The sequence below is a fragment of the Anneissia japonica genome, unplaced genomic scaffold (genome assembly GCF_011630105.1).
Source record: "Anneissia japonica isolate Jap-2015-1 unplaced genomic scaffold, ASM1163010v1 scaffold287579_len849171_cov184, whole genome shotgun sequence".
Classification (NCBI taxonomy): domain Eukaryota; kingdom Metazoa; phylum Echinodermata; class Crinoidea; order Comatulida; family Comatulidae; genus Anneissia; species Anneissia japonica.
The window spans coordinates 591,502-619,113 of NW_022755335.1; the positions used below are offsets into that span (position 1 = coordinate 591,502).

A 27,612-nucleotide genomic window follows, 5' to 3' on the forward strand; every position below is an offset into this window, starting at 1 on the left:
GGCAATGTAAAATTTAAGGGGGGGGGGGGGGCAATATGCTGGGGTGATCCGAGGTAGGCGTGGTCGGGCGTCGCTCAAAATGACTCGAAGGTGGTCCAGGAGGTGAACCTCCTGAAGAAATGACATTTTAGGTGTTTCAGAGGCTTATTTAATCGATTTTATAGATAAATAGTCTACGAATATGTTTAAAATACATATCATTTCTTTTTTTTACCAGACGAGTTGTGGTCCTTCTTCTTTTTTGGGGGGAAACTTGGGGAAAAGATAACTATCTAGGGCAAAAGAAAATTATTTAGGGGGGGGCCCGTGTGCCCCCTCCCCCCGTAGCGCCGCCACTGCAATAGCGCTACATACAGGACGGCCAATCCCATACAAAATGGTCATTCTACTGTCAAACCTAATAACAATTATTTCAAACTTTCAAAGTTTATGACGTAACCACGTGGGTAAGCATTTAAATATAAAAATAATAGTTATGATTGAAGATCTGAAAAACATCAGGTTCCATTATGACTCAGATTCAACTAACATATTACTAACTTCATTTCCCCAACTTTTCAAATTAGTATCTGAAGTAGGTAGGCAAACTTAAAAGTCTAGGCTACTGGATTTATTCTATAAACAATACAAATAAATATTCTATCGCGAAACAGATAAATTAGTTTATTTGATTTGCAGTCAATAAAAGTTAGGATTGATTAAAGGGAAGACATATCGTTTGGAGTAAGATTAATTGGAAAAGGATATGCGGGGGACGATTGTTCATATGTTACACCAGCAGGCCGTCAGAAATGATTGGCATTTTTCTAAAATACGTTTGACATAAAAATCAAAAACCGATTACACATGACACGAAGCGATCGAATACACCTCGCAATCCAAGCCTGGGCTTGGAACTGCACTCATTACGTGCGCTAGGCTTCTTTAATTAATTATGTTTTTTTTTTTGACTGACTGCTATATTTAGAATAAGAACAATTAAAATGTTAGCCCTCTGGTAGTTAGTTGGAGAAATTCAATCAGCCGCCGCAAAAGGTGACTATCCTGAGCTCGTGTAATCAAGAATCAGGGCCCATATGCCAACGATACAAGGCATACGCAAACATAGATATATGCCACTAAAACTACTATAATAGCTCATACTTTTTCAAAATAGTTCACTTTACAAGTTAGAGTGCAACTACTCAATATTTGAATTGTTAAGATGTCATAAATGTGGTTTAAAGATAGGCCTAAATTTGTGTACTTATTTACCATACCGGTAGTTTTGGTAAAACTATTAGCTTGACATTTTTGCAGTGTTTTTACTAACACTGGGTTAACATCACCTATTCAGATTTATTCGTTTATGTTTTATATGCCGTTCTTTGAATCTGGCAAAGTGCCCATTTTAAAGGACAGTCTATAAAGTAGCAAAAAGTTACTTCATGGACTGTCTTTTAATGTAACGAAAAGGGAACTTTACGTGGTATGTTACATCTTTGGAATAAAAGAATAAGTAAATGATATATCAAATCTTCAGTCTTTTAAAAGTCAGGCTCTGGAAGAAAAATGTTTGATATATTGTAGAACTAATTTTTATAAGACACAAAAAAAGTTGTTTGACGAACAAACTCGGGAACAGTTAATGAGATACATTGTTGAATATTTAAAAACTGGGGGAAAACCTTCACCATCGTATATGCAAGGTCCTAGATACTTTGCATATATTTACCATAGCTATTCATTAATTTGATAACCCATGTACCACATTTGCAGCATAACAGTGAACAATATATACGGTAGTCCAGAAGAAGGGCTTGTTTATATATTCGTTTCACCTGTTCTGTTCTGTTCTGATGATGGGTTGTTGCTACTCCGAAACATATCTTCAATAAATTTTTTTCTTATCAACTTACGTTCTTTGGTTTAATTATCAAGGATTTTAGTTTACCTGCTTCTTTAAGGAAATTTGAGAATACGTCTATTCGGTTTTCGAATTGGATTCTAATTTTCTATATAGGGGCCTAATTATAATTTAAAAAATATCATTTTTATAAAAATCAAATACATAGTCGTAGATTGGAGTCCTGTATTATTTAGACGCAATGAAAAAAAAACCAAATTTAAACTTCCGTAGATGGCTATTATAAAAATATTTATAGTAACGATCACGATTAGACTTCCCAAAGAATACTTTAAGATTATTTGATTAATAATTCTTTCCTGGAAAATTTGTCAACTAATATTTAACCTTAAAACACAGATATATAAGCATTTTTAAGAAACTGCCTGCAATTACGTGATATGCAAATATAAATTGATAATTACCAGAATACTACTAACCTCTTCCTTCACGTTTCCAGAATACCTAACTGTGCTCTCATGAGCTAGATACAGCAGATTAGGATCGTTATTACTCTTGTCTATTCATCCACGTGCTGTGTGAAGATATGCCCATTGATATTTAATCATCGATGTAATTTGAGTCGTCGCATTTCATTATCAATTTGTTTACATTGATTCTTATACATTTTTGGTTTTGTAAACTATAATATATTATTATAATTGGCTTTTCCTAGCAGTAGCAGGAAAAGCCATTGTTTTTGTTCTGATTGTTTTTTTCTTGCATATAGTTTTTCCTATCTTTTTGCACAGGGTTTTTTTTTGTTTTTGTTTTTTGCGCTTGGCACTTTGGTACCTTTCCATGCTTTCATCTTTTCCAAACTTTATGCAAATATGGACTATATACCAAAGATGTGCCACGTAAAGGTTAGTGACAATCGGAGTGGGGTGGGGATGTGCGGACCAATTAAGTCGATTTAAAGGCAAACACTCCACGCTAGATATATAAAAAAACTAATAATCTTATGTAAATAAAACCTTCTGGAAAGTTTAACCAAGTTACATGGAAGAAATTATTATGTTTTGATGGAGATCCAGTTTAAGGTGTAAGTGTGAAGGTCATTCTAATTTCTGACGTCATGGACCAAAATAACTCAACAAACGTATCAATGGATATAAATATAAATGAAACTTTCTATAATAGTTTGACATGGTCCAATAAAGCAATGATTAAATGTTGGTGACGATCCAAAGTAGGGTGTGGATATGAGGACCATTCAAAGAAAAATGTCAGATCAAACATTTCAAAAACGGATAAACTGATCTGAATATGAAACTTTCAGGAAAGTTTAACCAAGTTAAAGGGAAGACACTAAATTGTGATGACGATCCGGATTCGGGTTTGAATTTGAGGGTCATTTAAATTGCTACGGTCTCAGACCTAAATATCTCTAAAAACTTAGAAATGGATCTAAATGAAACTTTTCAGAACAGTTTTCCATGGTCCAATGAATAAATGATTACATTTTAGTGACGATCCGGAGTAGGGTGTGGATATAAGGACCATTTAAAAAGTTTTTTGGACAGTTGATTAAATTATATAAACTCAATTTGCGTTTTCTAAAGCGTTTAAACCAGCTGCAGCTAGGTTAAACGCACAATTACCGTGATATGCATGAACAATTTTTGCTTTCACTCACTGAATAGCTATGAACTAAAAAAGCACTGACCTACGCAGGTTCGGCTCATAGTTATAGGCATAAGTTTCCATATATCAACATCACTATTGCCATTGCAGCTATAGGTGGAGTATTACTAACGTCGATTTAGTTTTCCTGCTTTTCTTTACCTGATTGTTTACAAATAGCCGTTGTTCTTGTTCTTTATATATATATTTTTTAATCTATTTTTTCTTTTTGCACAGAGTTTTTTCTGACCGGCACTTTGGTTACTTCGTGCTTGAATCTTCTTCAAACATTGTCAAAGCAAAGACCATATCAACCATCTGTATATCAAATTATGACACCATTCTATACATTTGTAATATAACAGCAGTTATAGTTCGAGTTTCCCTGACGTCTGGTGAATTTCATGTGTTTAAAATTCAGAATTTTCTTCATAATGTTCTGTATGATTTCATTTGTTTTCGTGTGTTGTTTCACGATTGACTTTTAAATTATTTTTTTTTTTTGTAATTTTAACATCTTTTCACATTATAGCCACGAGGAAAAGCCCTATGTTCTGTTTTACAAACAGAAGTAAAAGTAATAGTTATCAGGGGTCTCGCCAGCTATACTTAAACGTGGCGGGACCGCCACGCTTGGACGAAAAAACGAAATGACCGCCTCGCTTGGGAAAAATAAGCAAAGATTGCACCACGCTTAAAATGTTAGCGCCACGCTAAAAAAATATTTACTATGTATTTTATTCAAAACGTTACAACCATAAATACCGAAGTGTCGAACCCGAAGTGGGAACAGTAGCCTACTTGTTCAATCGCATGTCACCGTGAGGCACCGCCTTCATATTCAAGCCCGACTACAGGATCCCGTCGTACGCCGTCTGGTGCGTGCAAGTAGGTACCTGTGAACACAGGGAGGTCCCTGGTCGACTAGTGGAGGGCGCGTTCAGTACCGTACCGTGATGATTGCAATATTAAGTGAAGTGATTAATAAAACAACATTTATTAATTTAATTTGCGTGAATTTTTTATAAAACACGTTTTTTTTTACTGAATTTCGGCTCGGTATTTCAAAAAAATGTACGGCTAAACCAAGATACCTATGGGAGTGTAAGGCGACCAGTGGCGGCTCCAGCGTCTGAAATCTGGGTGGGGGGGGGGAGGCAATTGAGGGGAAAGGTAAAATGTCTTAAGTGGTCCAGGAGGCCTGTTTAATCGATTTTATAGGTAGATAGTCTACTAATAATAAAAATTAAATTTTGGGACACAGGTCATACTGCGTCGTATCTGACCCCATATATAGTACCAAAAATGTATCCATCCTTTACAGTTTTGTGCACCACCCTTTAAAGTTTTTGGACAACATTTTCTGAAATTCCGCCACACTTTTAAAAAAAATCCTGGCGAGAGGGCTGGTTATTATTATTTATTTTAATTTTTTATTTTTTATTTATTATTATTATTATTATTATTATTATTATTATTATTATTATTATTATTATTATTGTTATATCGTCATAATCAACATCATCATCAACATCCTCATCATCATCCTCATCATCACCCTTATCATTATCATGTTATCACCATCATCATCATCATCATCATCATCATCATCATCAAGTGCGAGATGCTGCAGAGTCAATTGATGGGCTTTGGTACGAGGAGGAATTTGAAACCAAAGCTTGCCAATGTTGGGCTTGTGTAAATTGTTTCGGTGTAACTGTCTGGCTGTATTAATTTGTTTAACATCATATTTAATATTTTGTTATTAACGACTAATGTAGTTATTCCTACTACAGTAATGATAAATACGTTACTCTATTATTATAATAATATTAATTACCCCTATTCTATTATTAAGCTATAGCCTAATGCCTAATTAATAATATCTACTGCATTAGTCTTAACAATTGCCGTATTGCCGTTGCGATTATTATGTTATCATTTCCCATAAAAGATAGTTTTATTATTTCCATTACAACATAGTACTACCGTTTATACTTAAATAACATTCGTTTATTTGAATAAATGCCCCAACGGCGATTTAATTAGGTCACGCTTGTTAATATCCTTATAACAGCGTTGGCGATGATATTTAAGTGGCTTTGATCAAAGAAACGTACGCTAACGTTTTGTGAACCCCGAACCAACTATAGACAACTGCAACATACAGAGAGGCCAGTTAAATCTCAGTAGGTGTCCGTAATAGATGTAATGATTACATATTTCTGATGTATTATTAGCGTTGGGATATTAGAGGTAAAGATTCTTTATTATCCAAAGAACTCAAATTTACCCATATTCCTTTTGTAAGACTGAAAAGAATTCAATTTTTGTTTATTTCTGTCTATGGGCCAAAATTATGTGATATTGATAAAACATTTTAAACAGGTAATAATGACATGACACGTAATAAAGAAAAATAAAAGAATTATTTAAAAATTTATCGTCGGGGGTTAAACTAAGACAAGCTTTGCTTGTACGTTTGATTCCAGTTAAAAATTAATCAATTCTTTTTGTAATAGACTGTTTGATTTTTTTCCCTTTTTCTTTCCTTTTGCTTTTGGTTAACTGAATAAGTGTAATATGAATGAATAAAGGAATGCCTACTGTACATCTTCGTCTTTAGGTGGGATGCCTGATTCGTGGATTGGCAGCGCACTCAAATTCTCAAAAAATCTATTAACTGTTGTTAAAGTTTCCTCAAGTTACGTAATATTTGTTTGTGTTCGTCTTGCTCCTTCAAAGCATCATTAATATAAGCTATATAAATTCTCTCTCAAGCATGAGGTTGGCTGTGTAGGCCTAGCCAATTAGCCTACACATGCTCAACACCACTGTCATCGTTAATTATTATTATCATCATCATCATTATCATCATCATCATTAAATTTTTGTAAAACTACAGATGTTTTTTAATGGTAGTCCTCTTTGGCCTACGCCATAGTATTCTAAAACGGCACTTTGCTTCTCATGCCGACATTTCACCCCTCAGTCTGTTATTGACTGTGGTATGTAGTGTAGGCTTAGACTATGAATCAGATACGGTACGCCAGCTCATATAGTGGTCAGCACTGAATTAATCATTATTTTTTTATTGTCACTATTGCCATCAGTGTTATATCTATATAAATTTCTTAAGCATCACTTTATTCCAATATCATCGCGTTTGTGCATCATCTTCCTGGTTGTTGCCATCGTTTTATTATCCTCGTCATCTTCATCACCATTATTCTTATCTTCAACCTCCCATATCAACATCATCATTTCGTCTTCATCATCCCCACGACCCACAATCCCTTCTCCATATCACCATTCATCATCACTGGTATCATTATGGCATCACCTCTCATCATTATCAATCATAATCATATGCGTATTATATCGTGAAGTTAGGAAAATAAGCAGATAAATGAAGTTCCCATTAAAAAGATTTACAATTGAATATGTTTGGGGTCATGTTCATGCCTATTCAGAGTCAATGACATCATGATGACGTTGTATGGCCACATTCTAGGGAATTTGCCTTTTAGTCCCATTCGTGACACAAAATATAACATTTTAATTTTGTGTCACAATGTTCTGATTGTCCTGGACTAAATGGGATCGTGGTTGGACACTCACGTTGCCTTGTGAGTACCAACAATTTGATACAGAATCAGCGTACCGGCATACTTTCCGAACATTCTAATTTTGCCAAAATATGTTTCTGTGCGAGTAGGCCAAAGAAGAGACGCGAGGCTTTGATTTTTCTCCCAATTTCGTCACTGAACCTAGATAGAAACCTCCTGGATGTTGATCATCAAAACATTTCACCATATGTTGGTTATTTCGATCGCGTTTCGAAGTGTTAAAGTGTTTATCCTTGTTAATTGGACCATGCCCTGTGCACCCCTCGCATTACTTGCTTAAGTGTTTCTAGCTTTCGAAATCTGCGGTCATTCGAATGGTTGTTCACGGTAGGACGAGGTATAGTCATGCGTACGAAATCGTATATTAATTTTTTTACAAGTTCTGTAGCCAGCTGCGTTATTTCAACAATAGTAGATTTTAAATTGACCCAATGATCCACAAAATACGAAATTATATTTCCATCATTATTTTTATGGTCAGTTACTTCAGCTCCATGTGACGTGCCTATTGCACAACACGTTCATTTATCATCATTATTATCATCATCATCATCATCATCATCATCATCATCATCATCATCATCATCATCATCATCACCATCATCATCATTATCACAATCATCCTCATCATTCATTGTCATATCAAGATCAATCATAATTTGTTTGGAAAATTAAAATATAAAAATTATTACTAATAACATTATTATTATGTTGTCACCATCACCAAGATCATCATAATTATCACCATCATAATCATAAAGTACTGTATATCATCATTATTTTTTATTATGCAATTATGATTGCAATACTTAACGTTTCCATTTTTATCTTACAGGAGAGGGGTACTGACAGTGGAGGTAGGTATATCGTGCTTTTAATAAGTATATAAGTTTCGTATGTACTTTTAAATACTGGGTTGTTTTTTATTTTGTCTTTCGTGGGGTTCACCCAACTTTATTTGTCTTCCTTTTCTTATTAGTCAATATAAAACAAAATGAAAAGAAAAATTAAATGCATTTTATAAAATAATATAAGATTTTTACATTAGGAAATTGTGCTTTTCCCTTAATTTAAGTTTATTAGCATTCACTTTAGAAGGCAGAACATATTGTTTTAAATATTTATTTTTTTCTTCCTCGTTTTCATTTGCTATAACCTTAATTATATAAGCATACTTTTAAATAGTGTTTACGTCAAGGCCTTCCTTAATCAACACGAGGCAGTCAGTTGTATAAGCTTGGCATATAATATAATAATAATAATAATAATAATAATAATAATAATAATAATAATAATAATAATAATAATAATAGGTATATTTAGTAGGCCCTATTGATTAAAGGGGTTATGGAAAGAGCTAGGCGGGCTAGTGGTCGGGAATAATACACAAAGAAAAAAATAGCTCCTCAAGGGGACCATAGAGGAATAAGTTTAGTTTTCTAAACTTATCGGTATTCCTCCATGGGGGAGCAAATGCATGCCATAGCATCCTACATTACCTCTTCAATGAGGTTGCTCAGATTTCAAAACAGGTCGTAAATTATTGTTTCCGTTTCTCTCTCCAATACTCTTTCCATTTATTCCTGTAGCCTGTGATTTACGCTGTAAAGGTGGCAGTAGACTCGATCTTATAACCTGCTCCTGTAAGTGCAAGAAAGTCGGATTGGAGTACAGTCGTGTAAAACGCAAGTGTGTCGGTAGGTGTGCGTCGACCCAATGGCACTTGAACCCTTTTCCTTATTGAAAAATAAAATAATAATTCTTCCTTGAAGTAAATACAGATAATTGTTTTAAATGATATATTTTATAGTTTCAGATAAATGTAACAACATTTAGTATACACTACAGTATAGTAATACAGTACACACATTTTCGTTGGTTTAATATTATGCTCTGATTGCATGATACACTTTATCTTGAAATAATAAATGTAAGCCTACGTACAAGAGAATGAAATTCAGAATGAGGGAGTGTCAATATTTAAAAAATATATATACTTGGAATAATAGTAGACATATTTAGAATGTTATATAACTGTCGATAAGTAAAATCACCATGGGAGCAGATCTATGGGAATGGAGAACGTCCCCCCCCCCTCACATATTTTTAAGTATTATTTTATTTGACCGCAATGTAATTTCATAAGTCAATATTCCAGAAAATTGTTGAAATGAGCTGCATAAAATGACCCAGGTTTTAACGAAAGGACGCTAGAGAGCCAGAGTAAATGACGAAGAATTTTACTATATAAAGAGTGTAATTTCCGGCCATCTAAAGGTACTATTTCCTCAAATTTTCAACTTACGACTGCTCCTCCCACCCTTCAAAACAGATCTGCGCCCTAAAAATCACTCTATATCACAAAGCTAAAGTAAGTTTTCGGCACTAATTTGAATAATGATAACTCTATTCTTTTAGATATCGATGAATGCGCGACCGACTTTGGCAAGCGTTGTCAAGGCAACTGTACTAACAGCTATCGAAGTTTCCGATGCATTTGCCCACCTGGTCAGATACTTCATCTAAACGGATGGCAGTGCAATAAAGTTCCTATTGTATTACGTACGTACATGTCTGTCTTCTTGCTTACCCATTCATTTGCTGGTTCGTTCGTTCTTTCGTATGTTCGTTCTATTCATTTATTCATCCTTTTTCTCACTTCATTCTCTCATTTGTCTTATTTACTATCTTCTTTTTCTTCTTCTCTTTCTTCTTCTTCTTCTTCTTCTTCTTCTTTTTTTTCTTCTTTTTCTTCTGTATTATCCCCCTATCTTTTCCTATTTTAAATTCTTTTTCTTTCTCTCTTCTCCTCGGCTTGTGGTTCAAATCGACTCAGATGCACAGATGCAGGCGACTAATGCCATTCACATTTTGTTATTTTAGCATGTAGAGGGCAGATCTGTCTGGACGATGCAACCCTCAACTCGAGTACTTGTAGATGTGATTGTCCTAGAGAAGGATATCGGTACAACCTCATTTCCCGAGCATGCGAAGGTAAAGAACATGTGCCATTGGTACCGCCAACTGTTCTATAAAATGAAATGTGCAATAGTCTAATATATATGAAGGTAGCTATGTGTTGTAATAGTCGTTACACAAACACAATCGAGTATTTATAGCCACTACTACTGTGCTACTGCTACTAGGCGGGCCTACTGCCAAGTGGTGGTGCCAGCAAGGAAAGAGGGAAGGGGTTCATGACCCCTGTCGGGGAAGAATCAAATGATTTTGTCGTTAATAATACAGGTATATGGAAAAATATTTTTACAATCTCAGTGCAAATTCTAGGCACTTAGAGGTGCTTGCAGTGGCTTTAACGATTCCACTATACTACTCGACTACTGTATTTATATGTAGGACCACTACTACAACAATAACACAGTAGCCTAAAACTGTATACACTAGGTCTACTATCTTTTACTGGTTGTAATAGAGCCGTCATTGAAATGCAATATACCGCCCTATGAACACGTGTACACTTACCATAATATTGAACTACCCCTGTGGCGTAATAACAATCTCGCGTATGAATTAGAAATTTGAAACGAATTGCACGACACAAATCCCTTATTCTATACCCACTATGAAGTTAAAGTGACATCATTCCCAAGTGCTCATGTTATAATCTCTTTAGAAACCCGTATCCACCTATCTTTGAATAAAAACATCAAAATTACATATTTTTGCAGCGCACCAAGGCATGTCTGCTTGATCGTTAAAATTCACTGAATCACGTACTTTTTGACACGGTATTGTGGTGGGACTGTAACTTTAACGGCACTAAAACTGTTTTTGAGCCTTAATCATTTGACAATACACAGGAGAATTGTGGCTAACTTATCCCACCCTGGTAGCAGCTCCGAATAGTACTGCGATTGTCACGCCGAAATTAAAATCTGTTTGCGCAGTTTGATTCCAATGTAGTATAAAATGAGGCTTTGTGACCAAAATTTAAAGGCGAAGACTTGTTATGAAACCAAACAAGCCCACTTAATGAGACAATATGTCGGCAGCAGCTGTGACAACGATAAGGGCCAATAAGGTTTGTTGAATTAACGATAAAATCCCAAATCATTATTAAAAATGGGTTAGAAGTTACGATCGCAACCAAAAATCATTGTCTCTGGTGCCGATACGATGTAGAAGAAATTTCGTCTTTCCAGCTGCTTCAACCGCACTTACCTGAATTGAATTATTTATATAATAACCCTAATTTAATAAAAATAAAACACCGTTTCCCAGTGCACTGGTCTTTAAGAAGGTCGTTTGTTTAATACACAGTTTATACAGTATTAACAACTTGCTCAAATCCCGTACACGAGTTACTCAAATCCCTTACACGACCTTGTAGAGTGCCCTCCAAATAATTATCTTGGCGCGGTGCTGATTTGGAAACTTAAAGTTATTAATTTGTTTCTAATTAATTCTCTCCTGATTTCAGATATTGACGAGTGTGATCGGAACATTGATTCGTGTCAACAGGGATGTGTCAATTACCCAGGATCCTATCTGTGTTTTTGTAAATCTGGATATCAATTGGTTGCAAATAACAATACATGTTCGTCCATCCCAGACACTGATCTAAGTGAGTTTGTTCGTGGAAAGATGATAATATTTATTATAGCTCAGTAGTTTGTTGTAACAGAGTAGTCTAGACTCTTTATATGCTTTGGCATTTGACATGCACATGCGTGTATAAACTTGAATTTGAGATGTTTTTTCGATCTCATTATTTTCAGTTTTGTTACTGTCGACATTTGTTAATATAAAACAAGACTCAAAGGAATCTATTTTAGTAATAATATAACTATTAAGAATCGGGTGTAGCGTGATTAATATGCTATGTTGCTGTCTCTTATACACATCTAGATGTGTATAAGAGACAGGATCTGACCAGATTCGAAATGTATGGTTTATTTTCTCATTATAATTATTTGGGATCCTATTATTTTACCATGTTAGGTAAGATAGACTGCCGGGACAACGAGTTCCAATGTGCCGCTGGTGATTATTGTCTGGATCGGCGGTTCATATGTGATGGAAATCAAGATTGCTCTGACAGCACTGATGAAGAAAATTGTCGTAAGTTGCCTTAAGCGAGACACCTGGCGGTCGTCGGCCGACGCGCTTCTATAGAGAACGCAAGTCGGCAACGCGTGCACGGATCGTATTTAATGAAGATTTTCTCAGACTGCCACCAACAATCAGCAGACGGCGCGACGTGGAAAAGCGCTCAGAGAGAGAGAGAGTGGGAGATGGATTCTTTTACAGTTCTTAAATTTTGTCTAGTTTTGTTGTCTTTGTTGAATAAACTAAAACCTCAAACATTAAATTAAAACATTGAATTGTAAGACACATATTGTAACACTGTAATTATATTAGGGAGTTTTTTTTTGGGGGGGGGGTTGTACATTCTTTTTAACCTGTATAGTAATCAACTGCCAATTTGTACATCTCATGCAAAGAAGCCTCATGTGAAGTAAATCTTTCTGTGTTTCATAGTAGATTATCTTGCTCTATTTAAGCCTTCGCTGATCAATTAATTTGTCAATTATTCCATCAATCAACAAATCTAATCAATCAGCAATCACTCAGGACAATTAATAACGGTACCACCTTTGCTTTTTACAGAGTACTGCTACGACTCTCATGCAGACTGCGCTGGGTGGGCTGAACGTGATGAGTGCAGCCTCAATAGTGTATGGATGGGTACTAACTGCCCAATGTCATGTAAACATTGTTTTAGAGACGATGGGATACGTAGGTTTATTGATTGTCATTGATTTGTTTATCAATAACGCCATTAATACCTTAAAATCGTTTTCTTAAAAAGTACTGTTGTCCTAATTTTATATAATTGAGTATCAATAGAATCGGTCATTAATGCATCAGTAATCTCCCACATGTAATGATTCTATTTTGTTAAAATGATATATATTATATATATTATGTATATATTATATATAGGCCTATACTTATATATATATATATATATACATATATATATTATATATATAATATACATATACATATATATTATATATATAATATACATATATATAATATATTCATAATATGTATAATATATAATAATTATATAAAATATATAAATAAATGATATAATTTAAAATAAACTCAAGCCATCTTGTGGAAAAGCTATAATATATAATAATTATATAAAATATAAAAATATATAATAAATATAATATTTATATTAAATTATAATATATATATATATATATATATAAATGATATAATTTAAAATAAACTAAAGCCATCTTGTGGAAAAGCTATAATTATATATACGGTACATTTTGGACTTCGGAAGAAGAGAAAACTGCGTGTACGAAAAAGAAGGTTGCCTTATATACCGTATATAAATAAAAGGAAACTTTCACATTATGTTAATACATAACGTATCTCCATTTTCAGCTGGTGGTCGAGTTACAGAAAACAACAAACCAATTTTACATTTTCTACGAAATTCCGATGATTATGGTGAGCCAACATTCTATTTTGACTGTTTGACTGTTTTGAAAATAAACCATTATGGGGATTTTCGGGCTGCCGAATTTTAAATTATTTTATTCGGTTGATATGTATGAATGATGTCGAAGCCAAATCGATTAGAATATCAATATTGAAGTTTGCCATTCACGCAGGATTATATTGATAGCCAAACTGTTGCCTATTGTGTTTCTAACTTAAGGAAATCAACGAAAACATATATTTGTTTATCAACGGATAGTTAATGTACCTCAACGTTTAAAATTACACATTATGAAAACACTATAATTAATTACTATAATGATAGTGATAATGATAATATTACTATTATTGGTTATTTATATCGTTTTTATGATGATTTTACAGGGGCGAATTTAGGGGGCCGGGCCGGCCCCGACCCTCCTTTTGGAAAGAAAAAAAAATTATGGCCTAAAACGTCTCGGAGGTTATTTACGGACGTCTAGAAAACAAAAGGTTCGCAAGGGTATGCCTCTGGAACCCCTAAGGTAGAGTTGTCTCGACAATTCCACCCTTTTTTCCCCTTTTGCCCCTCCCCCTTTGTTTAGACATATCTCGATCTGCCCATGTTTTATATTGTATTTAGTGTATGATCCATGTTTTTGGCGTATACGGTGTTGGGGTGAAATTAAATAAAATTAAAATAAATATATAATACAAACTAATAATAATAACGATAATGAAGATTATAATGATTATGAATGGTGATGATGATGTGGAGAAGGGGGATGATAACAATAAGTGTAGGCTGTTATTTAGATCAACGTTGAACTCTATTATATACGTGTTCATGTTTCCATTTTCTAAATTGAATATTTAGCTGTCTCGATGCAGTATGTGCAACGAAACACTGGTATACGTCCCGGTAGCATCTCGGACAAATGGCAGTGCAGTGAGATCATTGGAGTTCCAGTAAATGTTCGTAAGACCTTCGGTCTAAGTTACTTCTACAGAAAATACCTCCATGCTTATAACATTCCAATCGTCGGGTCTCACCGAGTGTCCGATGCCGCGCTAAGAAGAGCCTGCTACACTGTTCGATTCCTTTTAGCCGACAGGAGAGATCTAAGACACGCTATGTATATAAAATACGTTCGAGTGGCAGTGATGGCCCAAGGAGAGACTACTCGAAACATTCCGGAACACTCGCACCTCCCAGAAGTCTTTAACACAGATGTACGTGGGCTGCCTGGAACACTTCATATGCCAATCGTTACTGGTGCTGAAGAGAACATTTTATGTTTTAAAAATGATTCTAAAAAAGGAGAAGACTTGTTTGTCCATAACTTAGCACATACTATTCATAAAATTGCTCTCGTTACAAAAATAACAGACTTTCAGAAAAGACTCCGTCTGGCGTACTGGAATGCCAGAAGAACAGGATTATGGGTAAATACGCTGGCAGACGATACAAGTGAAGAGTATTTCGCGGAGGGTGTGCAGAGTTTTTTTTATGTACAGTCCAAGCGGATGCCTGGGAGTCATAACGAGATCAACACCCGCTTGAAGTTGGAGCGCTACGATCCTGCTCTCTATAGCCTTATGGTGGAGGTGTTTCCTTGTGCCAATCGTATGGCCGATAGATGCAATACAAAGGGTGGGTATTTGTAAAAAATCAAAAATAGTTTTTTTCGATTGAGATAGTATAAGTTCTTTTTTTATAGGCTTAGCCAATATTTAATGTAATTTTGAAATAGATTATTTCACATCCAATTAAAGGGCAAAGAACCGGCATTAGTTATATAAAACATAGACAAAGTTTACTTATACATTGCCTAATGCAAGTATTTTCTACTGATGTTTTTCTTTTAACAGGAACGATTGAGAACACTCCGATGCTGATGAATTGTGACGGTAGCAATAGTTATATATACAATACGATTGAAGAGGAAGAGATGGAGTCAGACGAAGATATTATCGATGAAGGTAAAGTTACTAATAATTCACTTTAAGTCATAATTACATTGAAAATACTTCCGCATACATTGATGGTCCGTTATTTACCTATGGATAGTCATTGCCATCAATTCCTCCAATTATAATTATTCGAAATCAAACAGAGTAATACCTATGACATGTCTCGTATCTACGATAGTACATATTAATATAAAACTACGGTATTTATGGAAGTACGGACTCTCTCAAGAGTAAAATAAAACATAAGTGCTTATCTTCTAGTCAGGGCGCACAATGGTCAGAAGTAACCGTTTATAATAAAAATAAAATTATTAATAAAGCGCTTTTCAAATCAAAGCGATGAACAGTGTACAAGTTATATACAATTAAAAACAATAACTTTTGGAATGAATAAGTAACGTACTGTTTGAAAACCTGAGCTGACTGCGTAAATCTGATCCGTTTAGTTGAACTAGTGCAGCGTCTACAATCGATAAAGGAAAAGCAAGGGAATGTACAAGTTGGCCTCCTGAAAATGTCAAACATTTAGATTAAGAAAATCTTCATCTACGTACCACTGTTCGCCAACTATAGAATGGAAGTATTAGACTTGGTGGTGGAATTTTGTTTAGTCATGAGAAATTAAAACCCCATACAGATGACATTACAGGATTTGAAAGCAAGACCTGAAATCGGATTACCAAGAATCTCATTCAACGATCTATATCCACCACTATTTAAAAAAAATAATTCATCGATTGATACACTTACAAACAACTAATATGCATGATAATATGGAATTGTTTTAATTGCAGAATGTGTTGACGAACATGAAGCCTGTCAAGACTGGGCGAATTTAGGAGAGTGCCTTATCAACCCAGAGTGGATGGATATGTTCTGCAAGAAGACGTGTGGGACTTGCTATGCTACAACAATTTCCCCATCCACCACTGAAACAGCAGACCCATATGCTACGGAAAGTCCAAAAGATGGTACGTTTAAATATATAACAGATATACTAATTTACTTTACTTTATTTATTTAGCGTCCATTCAAATACAATACAAAAAAATGACATAAAATGTAGAGAAAGTTTCCTGTTATAAACGGAAAATGGATGCACGGACGACCCGTAAAATAAACAAACATTTATTTATTTCCAATGACTCACAACCTGTCTTGTACGTGCCACTGTTGGAAAATATCTTCAAAGCGTAGACTTATTGTACGGAGCTTCTTAATGTATATGAAAACGTAAAGAGCAAAATGTGATTATATTCTATAGGATGTCGGGATTTGAATGATTACTGTCCAGATTGGGCAGAATCAAACCAATGCTCCGAAAACTCAGAATGGATGAAGAGAAATTGTCCTTTTAGTTGCAACACCTGTGAAGGTAATAAATGTATTGATAGTGTTTTTATTACGTTATTATCATGAAATTATATACTTCACTTTAATTTTTAATTATGCATGATCAAACAATTCCCCATGAAATACCTATTAGTCGAGAATAAGGTAAACGAACATTCAAAAACAAGAAGACGCGAAGGCTGTCGAAAGATTTTAGTTAAACATATGCAATTGGTTCTACAATTGGTCTTTATTAATAATTTGTGGACTTGTTCTAAGGCTTGGGATATGGGGTTGGTGTCTTATATGGATTTTATATTGTAACGAGGTTACGGAAACCCTATTTTCACCCCTAATTTACATTTTAGTATAATCTACTTATGACTGATACATGTGATTAAGATGTAATGTTCGGAGTTTCAGCTCTAAGGCCTATTTGTGTTCATTTAGAAAAAACTATAATTTAACATCAGTTTGACCTCAGTTGACCTCTATAAAACATATCACAGTTCAGTTTATAATATAAATGGATGAAGAAATTGTCCTTTTAGTTGCAACACCTGTGAAGGTAAGAAATGTATTGATAGTTTTGCTGTTACGTTATTATTATCATTAAATTCTATACTTTACTTTAATGTTTAAATATGTATGTTCAAATAATTTCCCATGAAATATTAGTCGAGAATAAGGTAAACGAACATTCAAAAACAAGAAGACGCGAAGGCTGTCGAAAGATTTTAGTTAAAAATATGCAATTGGTTCTAAAATTGGTCTTTATTAATAATTTGTTGTTTGTGGACTTGTTCTTAGGCTTGGGATATGAGGTTGGTGTCTTATATGGCTTTAATATTGTCACGAGGTTATGAAAACCCTATTTTCACCCCCTAATTTGCCTATTTGTGTTCATTTAGAAAAAAAAATACCGATAAGGTCAACCTTAACCGGCGGTTAAGGTTGACCTTACCGGTATTTGACTTGCATACTACTGCACTAAAAATATTTCCTAATTTTGACATTAATCGTTTTAAGGTGCTGTTTATAGTCGACTACATTAAGATTTATACAGCTACTTGTTGAAGTACTTATCAGTGTTATATAGGCCTATGTAGTTTATAAACTGTTGTATCGTTTTTTGTTTTATGTAGGAGCATGTGGAGATGACAATTCTAACTGTCCTGACTGGGCATTCCGTGGTGAGTGCCAGAAGAATCCACACTACATGTACAACAACTGTAGAAAAAGCTGCAATGTTTGTTAAACCAATCAATTACCACTTTCTTGGACGCTTCAATGAACGTGATGTGTTTTGTAACGCACGTATAAACACATTGAAGTTTCGAAGGATAGCCACATACTAGATGTGATCTACCAGGTTATTTTATCTGGAGATACAAGAGAAAAGTGTCGTGATTTATTTTACTGGGCACGGTACTGCTACCAACGGTTGCTGTGTTGTATTCCCGCGTCCCTTTAGTTTTTCATTGTCGTTAATAAAAAAAAAAAAATACACGTGGAAACACACGGACCAAAATATTTAATCTAAAATAAATATTGCTTGAAGAATTACAGACGAAATTTGGAAACACTTGCGCGCCCAATGATTGACTGCAATATTGACTGGGTTGAGAGTGCAGATATTATGACATTGGTAAAATTACGGTTGGTTTTTAGAGCAATCTCAGGAGATGGACGCCATGTTGTATTATGACGAACCAATTTGATTTCATTCCAAGACAAAAATAAATTAAACATGAAAGTAAGGAGTAATCATTTGCAAAATTGTATTGACGAACTTTCTTATGAAGAATAAAACAACTTATTATTATATAGGCCTATATAATCAAGATGAAAGCAACACAAATGATAAGCAAGGGAAGCTCAGGGTTTCCGCTTATTCTTTGTCGCCTTACACCCGTACGTTACTGTTGCCAAAGCCTACCAAAGTCTTTATATTTTGGTTATACATTTTTCAAGTAATAAATATAATAACTTAACGATGATAATAAGAGGCCGTAATTTTATTTGTTTGCACAAAGCCAAAATGGATTATAATTTTCTTACATAGGCTTATTACTACGTCTTAATAGCACATATTTATATCGCTCTTTGATTAAAAGATTGCGAATACAATTTCTACGGCCTAATCTTAGCATTGTAAATTATTATAGTCAAAAATCTTTGAAATCTTTATTATGAACTACGATATGGTGCTGGCTTAAATTATATTCTTTTATCTTGACGTTTATGTAAATTTACTACAGTATATTATTTTAATCAATTACAAACCGTACCATAAATGTGTTGTGTGGTATTTTGTTGTATTTATTGTATACGCCTAATAAATACATATATTGTTTTGTTATTATAAATATTATTGGTATTGTTACTATATGGCTACTGTTATTGTTATGATTGTTGTTGCTATTATACATAATACTATTTAGTATGTATTAATAATAATAATATTAATAATAATAATTATTATTATTATTATTATTATGATTATCTGTTTGTTATATTATTAATAGTATCAGTATGGTAAATTGTAATGGCTAACTGTTAAACGCACATTCATTGTGATATGTATATATTTATCATTAAATTTTGTAAATACCATTTTATTTTGTCAGTCTATCCAACGTGGAACTATTTTGAATGAAATTTCGAAAGCTGATCAAGACATTAAGTTGTCATTACAGTACTGTACTGTGATGGTTATAACGACAACAATATTATGTTTTCATAATTATAATAAATTTACCTAAAATAACTATTACAGGGTCGTTTGATTCCATGGGCTCAGCGTCAGACCCGGTATGTAAGTTGCGGTTTTTCTGATCTTCGTTATCCAATTCATTATGCTTAAATAGCATTTGAATCGTGTTGTGCTAAGCATGAAACATTCCACTGACTTCGAAAAGTTGAAAACAAGAACAGATTTATCCAAGAACTTTTAAGTTTTTTTTATTTAAAAATTTAGATTAATTGACCTTAATAAACAGAAATATTTTGAACAATTTACTTTACACTCAAAATTAAGTATTAGAAGATTTTAAACGTAGACTGTTTACTAAGTTTTGTTTAAATGTAGTTTTTGTAAATTCTGTAATTGAAGTTGAATTCCATTTTACATTAATTTGTTCTTTCTATTCTCAGATCAGAAATTATTTTATTCCTAAATTTGATTATGTTCTTCCTTGCATTGAAAATATTTATTAATGTCTCTACAAAGTTAACATAGATAGTAGCAAATTTGTTTAGTTTTGCTTTTTAGAAGAGAACTGATTTTGCAACACTGAATACTCTTTAATGTATTATGTAGCACCAGTGGCCTAGATATTGATGATGGATAAAACTCCAGTTAGGGGAACGAAGTAACATTTTTATAGCCCAAAACATATTCCAAAACATTTTCAAACCCACCACACAAAACCCTTATTTTTGTAGTAGCCTAAATTTTGCCAATCGAATGACACAAGGAAAATACGTCACCTTGCACATGCGTACACACTTCTCAATTCCTGCTTTCTGGGAATGTAATCAGAGGTTGGATTTAGAGCCTCAAGGCTCAATTTCATCAATTCTTTCACCATCGGAAATCAAATACTGTAGGAATAAAGATCGTTACAGTCCGCAGCTTGGGCACCTTTTATTTACATGTCAAACATATTAATGCTTTTTTTGAAGCTCAAAGGTAAGTTTAAGTCAGTGTTGTATTATGGTTACGGTGTTTAAAGAGACGGAAATTAAGTTAAGGCTAGTACGGCCATGGCTTAAATGACTTGTTGGTATGCTTCTAATTTGACTGGAATGCGACGTAATGATTCAGTTTTGATGTAAACAACGTACGATGGTACGAAGTATAATTCAGTTTACAATTTGCACATGCCCTTTGTATACTAATTTAGGCCGTTTGGTAACTGCTGTAGTTGCTTTTAGATTCTATGAATGGCATTGTGTCCGGAGTGTCGTGCCTTTTCATGTTCGTTCGAATACAAACTTTAAAGTTTTTATTCATTTTAAGATATATTTGCTTTAGAACCTAACAGCATTTCCGTGTTCGTTTAGTTCAGGTGTTTCAATCTGATTTGACAGTCTTGCATTTTTGATAGCACAATGAACATTGCATCTGGTTTAATATGTGCACAATGAAACGGTTCATTTTATTCAAAGAAATACCGTATGATTCATTTCATGAATCGGTCGTTACATAACTATTATGATTATAATATAATATACATATTACATAATAAATATAATATTCCTAAATAATTAATGATATCACTTTGTTCGTTTGAACTAAGAGAGCAGCTTAGTTCAGTCGGCTAATCTGGTGGTAGCTACTGTGTGTGCGCTGAACCGTGGAGATCTCTAGGTCCCCGGTTCAATTCCCATCGCTGCTTCTCCTTGTGTTTCAGCTAGAGGGCTGAAATACAAGTTACAATAGCGTACCTATTTCGGATGAGACGTTTAAGCCGTTGGTCCCGGGTGAATTTATGGCCCATGTGCACGTTAACTTCGGAAAAGAGTAGGGATTGTCTCCCGGTGTACTGTCCAATACCAAAAGGACCCCACTGGAAATAAGTCTTCTTCTAGACTTTCGTGGGCTATCCTAGGTGTTTACACCGAATAAATCCAATCCAATACAGGCAGGCAACACTGGCGGATCCAGGAATTCGAAATAGAGGGGGCCCCAGGCCGGGATTTTCACAGACGGGAGTAGACCTCAGGCCCAACATGGTTGGGGCTGAGGTAAGATATTTTATGATTATTACACCTCTAGATGGCCGGAAATGGCACTCTCAGACCTAGATTTGATTGCAATTTTCCTCTTTTTTTTCATATTTTTTGTAAAATTTAAGGGAGCACGGGCCAGCTCCCATTCCCCCACTTGGATCCGCCACTGGGCTAGGTCTGTATGTTCCTACGTTTTAAAGTTTGTGACTTCATCATAAGATAGAGGCCTATGGTTAAAACCGAAACATTGCCTGATGTGTTCAATTAGTTTAGGTCCTAGGTATTCCTGGTGGCCAGTTCTAATCTGTTTGAGACCAGCGGCAGGCCGTACGGTAATACATTGTGTAACTCAATATGATAGGCCTGCCTTTTTTTTTGTCAAAAGGAGGGAATGCAGTAGCATTGGGAACGGTGGGGATAAAAAAAACTGTACCTCGGGTTCTCCTACCCTATCACTAGAAATTTTATGAGCACAAAGAAATCCACTCATGTACTATTATTGTAAATAGTTAAAAACAATGTCAGCTCCAGAAATTGCCCGACGAGGAGTCCGGCACCTTCAATAAGGGCCCATATTTACCTCAGCCCCACCATGGTTGGGGCTGAGGTGAACAAATTTTATGGCAGGCGGAAATGCCACTTTCAGATTGTAAAAATGCGTTTTCAAAGCAGTATTTTCAACAAAATGACATGATCCCGAGCCTGCTCCTCAGATCTGCCGTTTGCGCCGCCAATGGTTAGAGATCGCGTATCAGAGCTCTACCACTTAATCCTTTATCCCTATATAGTCTCCCCCTCCCCATGTTTATACTCTACTAGATACAGTGAGCTACACTAAAACAAAAAAACCCACTTAATCCTTTATCCCTATTAGTCTCCCCCTCCCCATGTTAATACTCTACTAGATACAGTGAGCTACACTAAAAAAAAAAGCCAGACTCTTTGGTGGCGTGTTCAAGGTGTGCCTGAGCACCATCTTCAAATGTTGAAAAAAAAAATAAAATAAGGAATTACTGATTGGCAAGAATGTTACAGTATTAGAAAACTTTTGTAGGTGATACTTTCGTGCCCATGGACTACAACTAATAGAAACACGGACAGGACGCGCATTTGCCAGGCGTTACAATCGATTGTTGTTCTAAGTCCTACGCACAAAAGCGCCGCTCGTAAATTAACCAGCGCATACAATTAATTCGGCAAAAAAAGAGAAAAAAAAAGAAAAAAATGATATTCATATCTAAAAATTTAGTGGTATGCAGTCCAGTTTTTCGTTTTTATTTTAAGGTTTCTTTTGAAATATTAACTTTACCTCGAATTAACGTCTAAAAAGTTGGCTTTTCCAATGTTTTGAATACGTTAGTTCATGCTCCAAAAACTAATAATATTCCAATATGTTATAAACATAGATATTATCAAGACCAGCAACCAGTTGAAAATCGCTTGCAGGCGTCTTTGTAACGTATTCCCCTCTATAACAAATTCTTGTGCCCGCCAATTGGTGACGATTACTTAAATTAATCTTGCAGTATATCCAAATGACCAATACCAGCTTTATATTTATAAATATTAAATATTTCTGATGATAATCACAATAACTCGACTTTTCTATATGGTTGTTGTAGGGTACAGTAATATAAATATTACCAATAATTCTTGTCATTGGATGATGACACCACACCCATGAATCTGATAATATTTGAAGCTCAAATTTATGTCACAATTAAAAGTATAATACGTTAATTCGTTTTTATTGACTCAATTTGTCAAATAAAAACAATTTAAAAAGGTAATTTAAGTTCCATCCAGAGGTCACAGTACTGAAAATATTCGCACCTCAACACCAACAATGGTGGCGTTGATGTGGTCCGGACTCCCTTTCAGCACCCTATTCCACAAATCCTAGATACGACACTTCTCTTGTTAGCATTGCTAGGTGGTCGTGTTTCTATTTAAAAACATAGTTATTGAATTGAATTACCAACACCGAAAGCGTGGATGAGTTAAAAGTAGCCCAAGAAAATGTCAAGCAGTAGACACACGCATCCACTGTGAGCCTATCAAAGATCGATAGCCAAAACTTGTAAATACTGTACTACAGTGTATATAGTGTATATATATATATATATACTGTCTCTTATACACATCTAGATGTGTATAAGAGACAGTATTAATGTAGAATTTATATAACAGTGACGATTCCAAGTAATTATAAATAATATAAATAATAGTAGCAGTTACGGATGACTACATTTTTGATGATAAAAATGTACGATCAGAACCGCCCAGTTAGGCCAATTTGGTATGTTCCTATGCGTGTATTTATAAGTACTTTACCATTCATTGATCAGTTTGTGTTGTACTTTTCTCAAGAAACGATACTTTTAAAATCCCTATTATACGGTTCTTTTCTTGTTTTTCTAATCATTTGGCACTATCAAATCACTCTTCTATATCAAAACCGATTAAAGTCCCGTACTTGAAAGTTATGATAAAAATTATATCTCACTTCAAATTCATATACAGGATTTGAAAAAAAGTACAGTATGTGTTAATTAATTTATTTGAAGGGCCAAATCATTTTTAGAGTTGATCTCACAGGCCAAAAAGATAACCTCAGCTGAGTTGAAAGTAATCGTTATACATCTGGATGAAACTCTTTCCGCTAAGATAGGTTTATTTGAAAGTTTTTTTTGTTTAAATTATAGGGGCCTACACAAGCGGTCACGGAAAATTTTAATAATGCCGATCGAAATTAATTATGACGTCAACTCTTGAAACAATTTTAACATCCATAACATCGCACCATAAATCGCACTATAACGCAACTACATTACTGTTTGTCCTTCCGGACGCACACTCCACTTGTTTTACTTCCGCTTTTGCGTGACGGGAATTTACTTGATTCATTCTTCTTTGTTATCCAGGGATATGTTCCATTTTTAGCAACATATCGTAGTGTTATTTCCTGATTTTAACCCAATTGGGGTCATCGTTAACTCTCCTATTTGTGCCTTTTTAAGAAGTGCAGCATGGAGCCGTCTGAAATCAAAGTCATTGGTAAGTAACCCGTTTTATAAGGCTATATTATATAATGTGGGCACCGTCTGTATTTTGATGCAATTGAAAATCTTGTAGAAATGTCATAATAGGGTATCCTATAATTAATAGGGTTTTTTACACTTTTTTGGTGCAGTTACCATACATATTATTTCCGTTTAAAAAATTGAACACGATATACGCTTATTGTATTTTTTCTCGTCAATTTATAGACCCATAAATAATACCGTTTCTTGTTCTTTGCATTTTACCATTAAATTGACTGGTAACCAAGTGAAAAGTTTGTAGTTAATATAAACCATTTCCATTTTAGTACCATATTTAATTATTACAGATGTATACTGAACATCACTATCAAATTATTTTGTCGATGATGATATTTTGCCGTTGTTGCGCTTGCGTATTTATCTCATTTGTTTTCCTTTTTGCATTTTATTTTAGTTCACGGTGCGAGAAACTTAAAGGTGCGCAAATCAAGAAGAGGTGGGTATACTTTGTGGATTGGTAGGTCTACAATGGGCAGGTACGGCTTGGTATTGGAAACAAGAACGTGTGGTTTTGCTTCTCAGAAGTTAAACATTATAAAGATATGTCTTGTGCTATTGTTAGTTAATTATGCCTCCATGGCTTTAGGCATGCCAACGTCAGTTTTTTGCTGTCCATCCAATGCCTACTTTAACAACGTGTGTACCATTTATCTCATTATTTTATATTTGTTTGTATCTGACAAAATAATTTCCTTTAACATATTTTAATGAACGAATATTCAAAATTGAGGCCGGTTGTGGGGTTTTCAGGTGTACCTAAGGTTGTTCCCTCTGCTCATTGAAGTGTAAACCCTGCGGAACGGTTTATTTCCGTTTTAAATCAGAGGAACCTACGTCGACACGGTTTACAAACAATGATGTATTACTGTTGACAAAACGCGATAAACTTCATGCTATCTTTATAACACTTTTGTATTATGTTTTTTACGGTTACAGTAAGTTAGGCTTCGATGACATTGTGATCTAAAGGTGGCTCGGTTGTGTTTGTAGAGTTTCTTATTGGTGGCGACAGGCCTTTTGCCTCAACACTTTCGTCAATAATTTAATATTCTATTACTAATAACCATAAACTGATAATCCGATACCGTACTCTTATAAAAATGAATGTGAACATGATAAATAATAATGATGAGATATACTGATTATTCATCAGGAAAATGTAAAGCATCCGTCGTTTTCGGGATTGGCGATGAACGGTACCAGACATCAGAAATAAAGGATTGCAACCCTGACTGGAATGAAGAGTCTATTTTGTAAGTTATTTCAAACCACGGGCCCAAAATCGCCTAGTGGGCCTCTTAATCCGGGCACACATGGTCGTACCACGTCGCCGACGAATCCACCACTGCTCTCTTCCTCTCTTTCTGAGCGCTTGACGACACGTCACCGTCCGCTAATTATCGGCGGTGGCAGTCTGGGCAGATCCGCTGTGCGCGCGCCGTCGCGTTGCTTTCCCTATGAGATGGCATCTCCCTTTTTACACCCTTTAAGACAAAAAAGTGTTCGGGAAATTGTTCCCTCGCTCCCATTCACCATCTGGCATAGGCTGAAGAGGCCTCAGACCGTATCCTCTGGGCCATTCGATACATCACTACGAGTAATAACCAAGCTTAAGTTAAGTATCAGATGAGCACGCGACAATTACTGTAATTTTCTCTTGTTTAGTGATTGCGCAATAAGCATGAAAACATGTTATAGGCCTAATTAACCATTGAAATTGTTTATTTAACTCTATAGTAGCATCATCAGATCGGATCAGCAATTAGTTCTGACGGTAAAGGACAAAGAAGACGTCATTGGCTCCGTCTGCGTTCCTTTGGAAGACATCAGTAACTCAAGTAATAAGAGACGAATGTCACTAGGCCCTTACAAGAAACGTCCAAGCCTCGGAGGAGAGCTGATATTTGACTGCTGGGTCACAGGCTATTCAAAAGCAATACCGTCAATTATGCTTGAGCATACTGATGGAGAGGAAATGATGGAGGTACAGCAAACAAGTGGACGAAGACTGGACACATTCCTAAAGCATATGTCTCCGAAAATATCACGAAAATACAAGGAACAAATGAATAATAATCGGCAGTTTTCACTGCGTCGGTGCAACAGTACTCCTTTCCAGATAGATCAACTTGGCAAAGATGAAAAAAAAGAATATGGCGATAACCTTATCGTTCAAACCACAAATACTGAAAGTGTTTCAGAAGAAGAAGAAAAGGTACGTAAAAGTAAAATCCATGTGAAGCTTCGTAAAACGTTTGACCATTCAAAACTTGCTCAGAGTTGGGAAAAACGTCGGTCAGTGTTAAAGGAGCCTAGAATTACAGACGTTTTCCCATGGACAGCGCACACTGGCGGCGGGACAAAGATTACTATTTCAGGTGAAAATTTTGGTTGGCGAAAATCTGATATCGCGTCTTTGAAATTCTGTGACGTAGAGTGTAAAGAGAATATGATGTTAATTTCAACCAAAAAGTTAGAGTGTTGCCCGCCGCCTGCGCTACCAAAAGACGGTCATGTGGTGATAGAGACCATCTACGGAAGTAAGGTGCAGTCAACAACTGTCTGTCAGTACGCAGACTTGGACAATCCATTTGAAGATCTAAGAAATCCATTTGAAATTGAGGGAAACACGACGGAGCATGGAAGTATAGGGAAAAATTCCCATAACAGAATACTTGGAATGCTGTCGAAAAAACTTACAAAGATCGAAAAAGCAGACGAAGAAAATTCTGAGCTTTTTGCTAAGTTAGATGAGAAAGGTTAGAGATTATATTAATACAAAATTGATTTATTTTTTCGTATATTTAATAAGCATACAGGAATTGTATTCAAAAGCATCCGATGCATTATATATATA

At 34.9% G+C, this 27,612-nt stretch overlaps 2 protein-coding genes across 2 annotated transcripts in view; both read left to right on the forward strand.

The window, feature by feature from the left end:
* LOC117123400 overlaps window positions 1-18,408 on the forward strand; it is a 20,714-nt gene extending 2,306 nt beyond the window's left edge. The window contains exons 2-14 of the mRNA XM_033269299.1: window positions 7,976-7,997; window positions 8,730-8,837; window positions 9,559-9,702; window positions 10,024-10,134; window positions 11,582-11,725; window positions 12,103-12,222; window positions 12,772-12,900; window positions 13,573-13,638; window positions 14,486-15,262; window positions 15,481-15,591; window positions 16,377-16,553; window positions 16,847-16,957; window positions 18,060-18,408. Coding sequence (XP_033125190.1) covers window positions 7,976-7,997; window positions 8,730-8,837; window positions 9,559-9,702; window positions 10,024-10,134; window positions 11,582-11,725; window positions 12,103-12,222; window positions 12,772-12,900; window positions 13,573-13,638; window positions 14,486-15,262; window positions 15,481-15,591; window positions 16,377-16,553; window positions 16,847-16,957; window positions 18,060-18,172 — 2,133 coding nt within the window. The 3' untranslated portion in view covers window positions 18,173-18,408. The remainder of the gene's footprint in view (window positions 1-7,975; window positions 7,998-8,729; window positions 8,838-9,558; window positions 9,703-10,023; window positions 10,135-11,581; window positions 11,726-12,102; window positions 12,223-12,771; window positions 12,901-13,572; window positions 13,639-14,485; window positions 15,263-15,480; window positions 15,592-16,376; window positions 16,554-16,846; window positions 16,958-18,059) is intronic.
* Window positions 18,409-20,411: 2,003 nt separating this feature from the next.
* On the forward strand, window positions 20,412-27,514 carry LOC117123421 (the record flags this gene model as incomplete). Its single annotated transcript, XM_033269324.1, is given in 5 exon segments — window positions 20,412-20,608; window positions 24,576-24,708; window positions 25,150-25,191; window positions 25,909-26,008; window positions 26,493-27,514. Coding segments are annotated over 4 exon segments (1,192 nt in total), but the record flags the coding sequence as incomplete, so codon positions are not given.
* Between the last annotated feature and the right edge of the window lie 98 nt (window positions 27,515-27,612).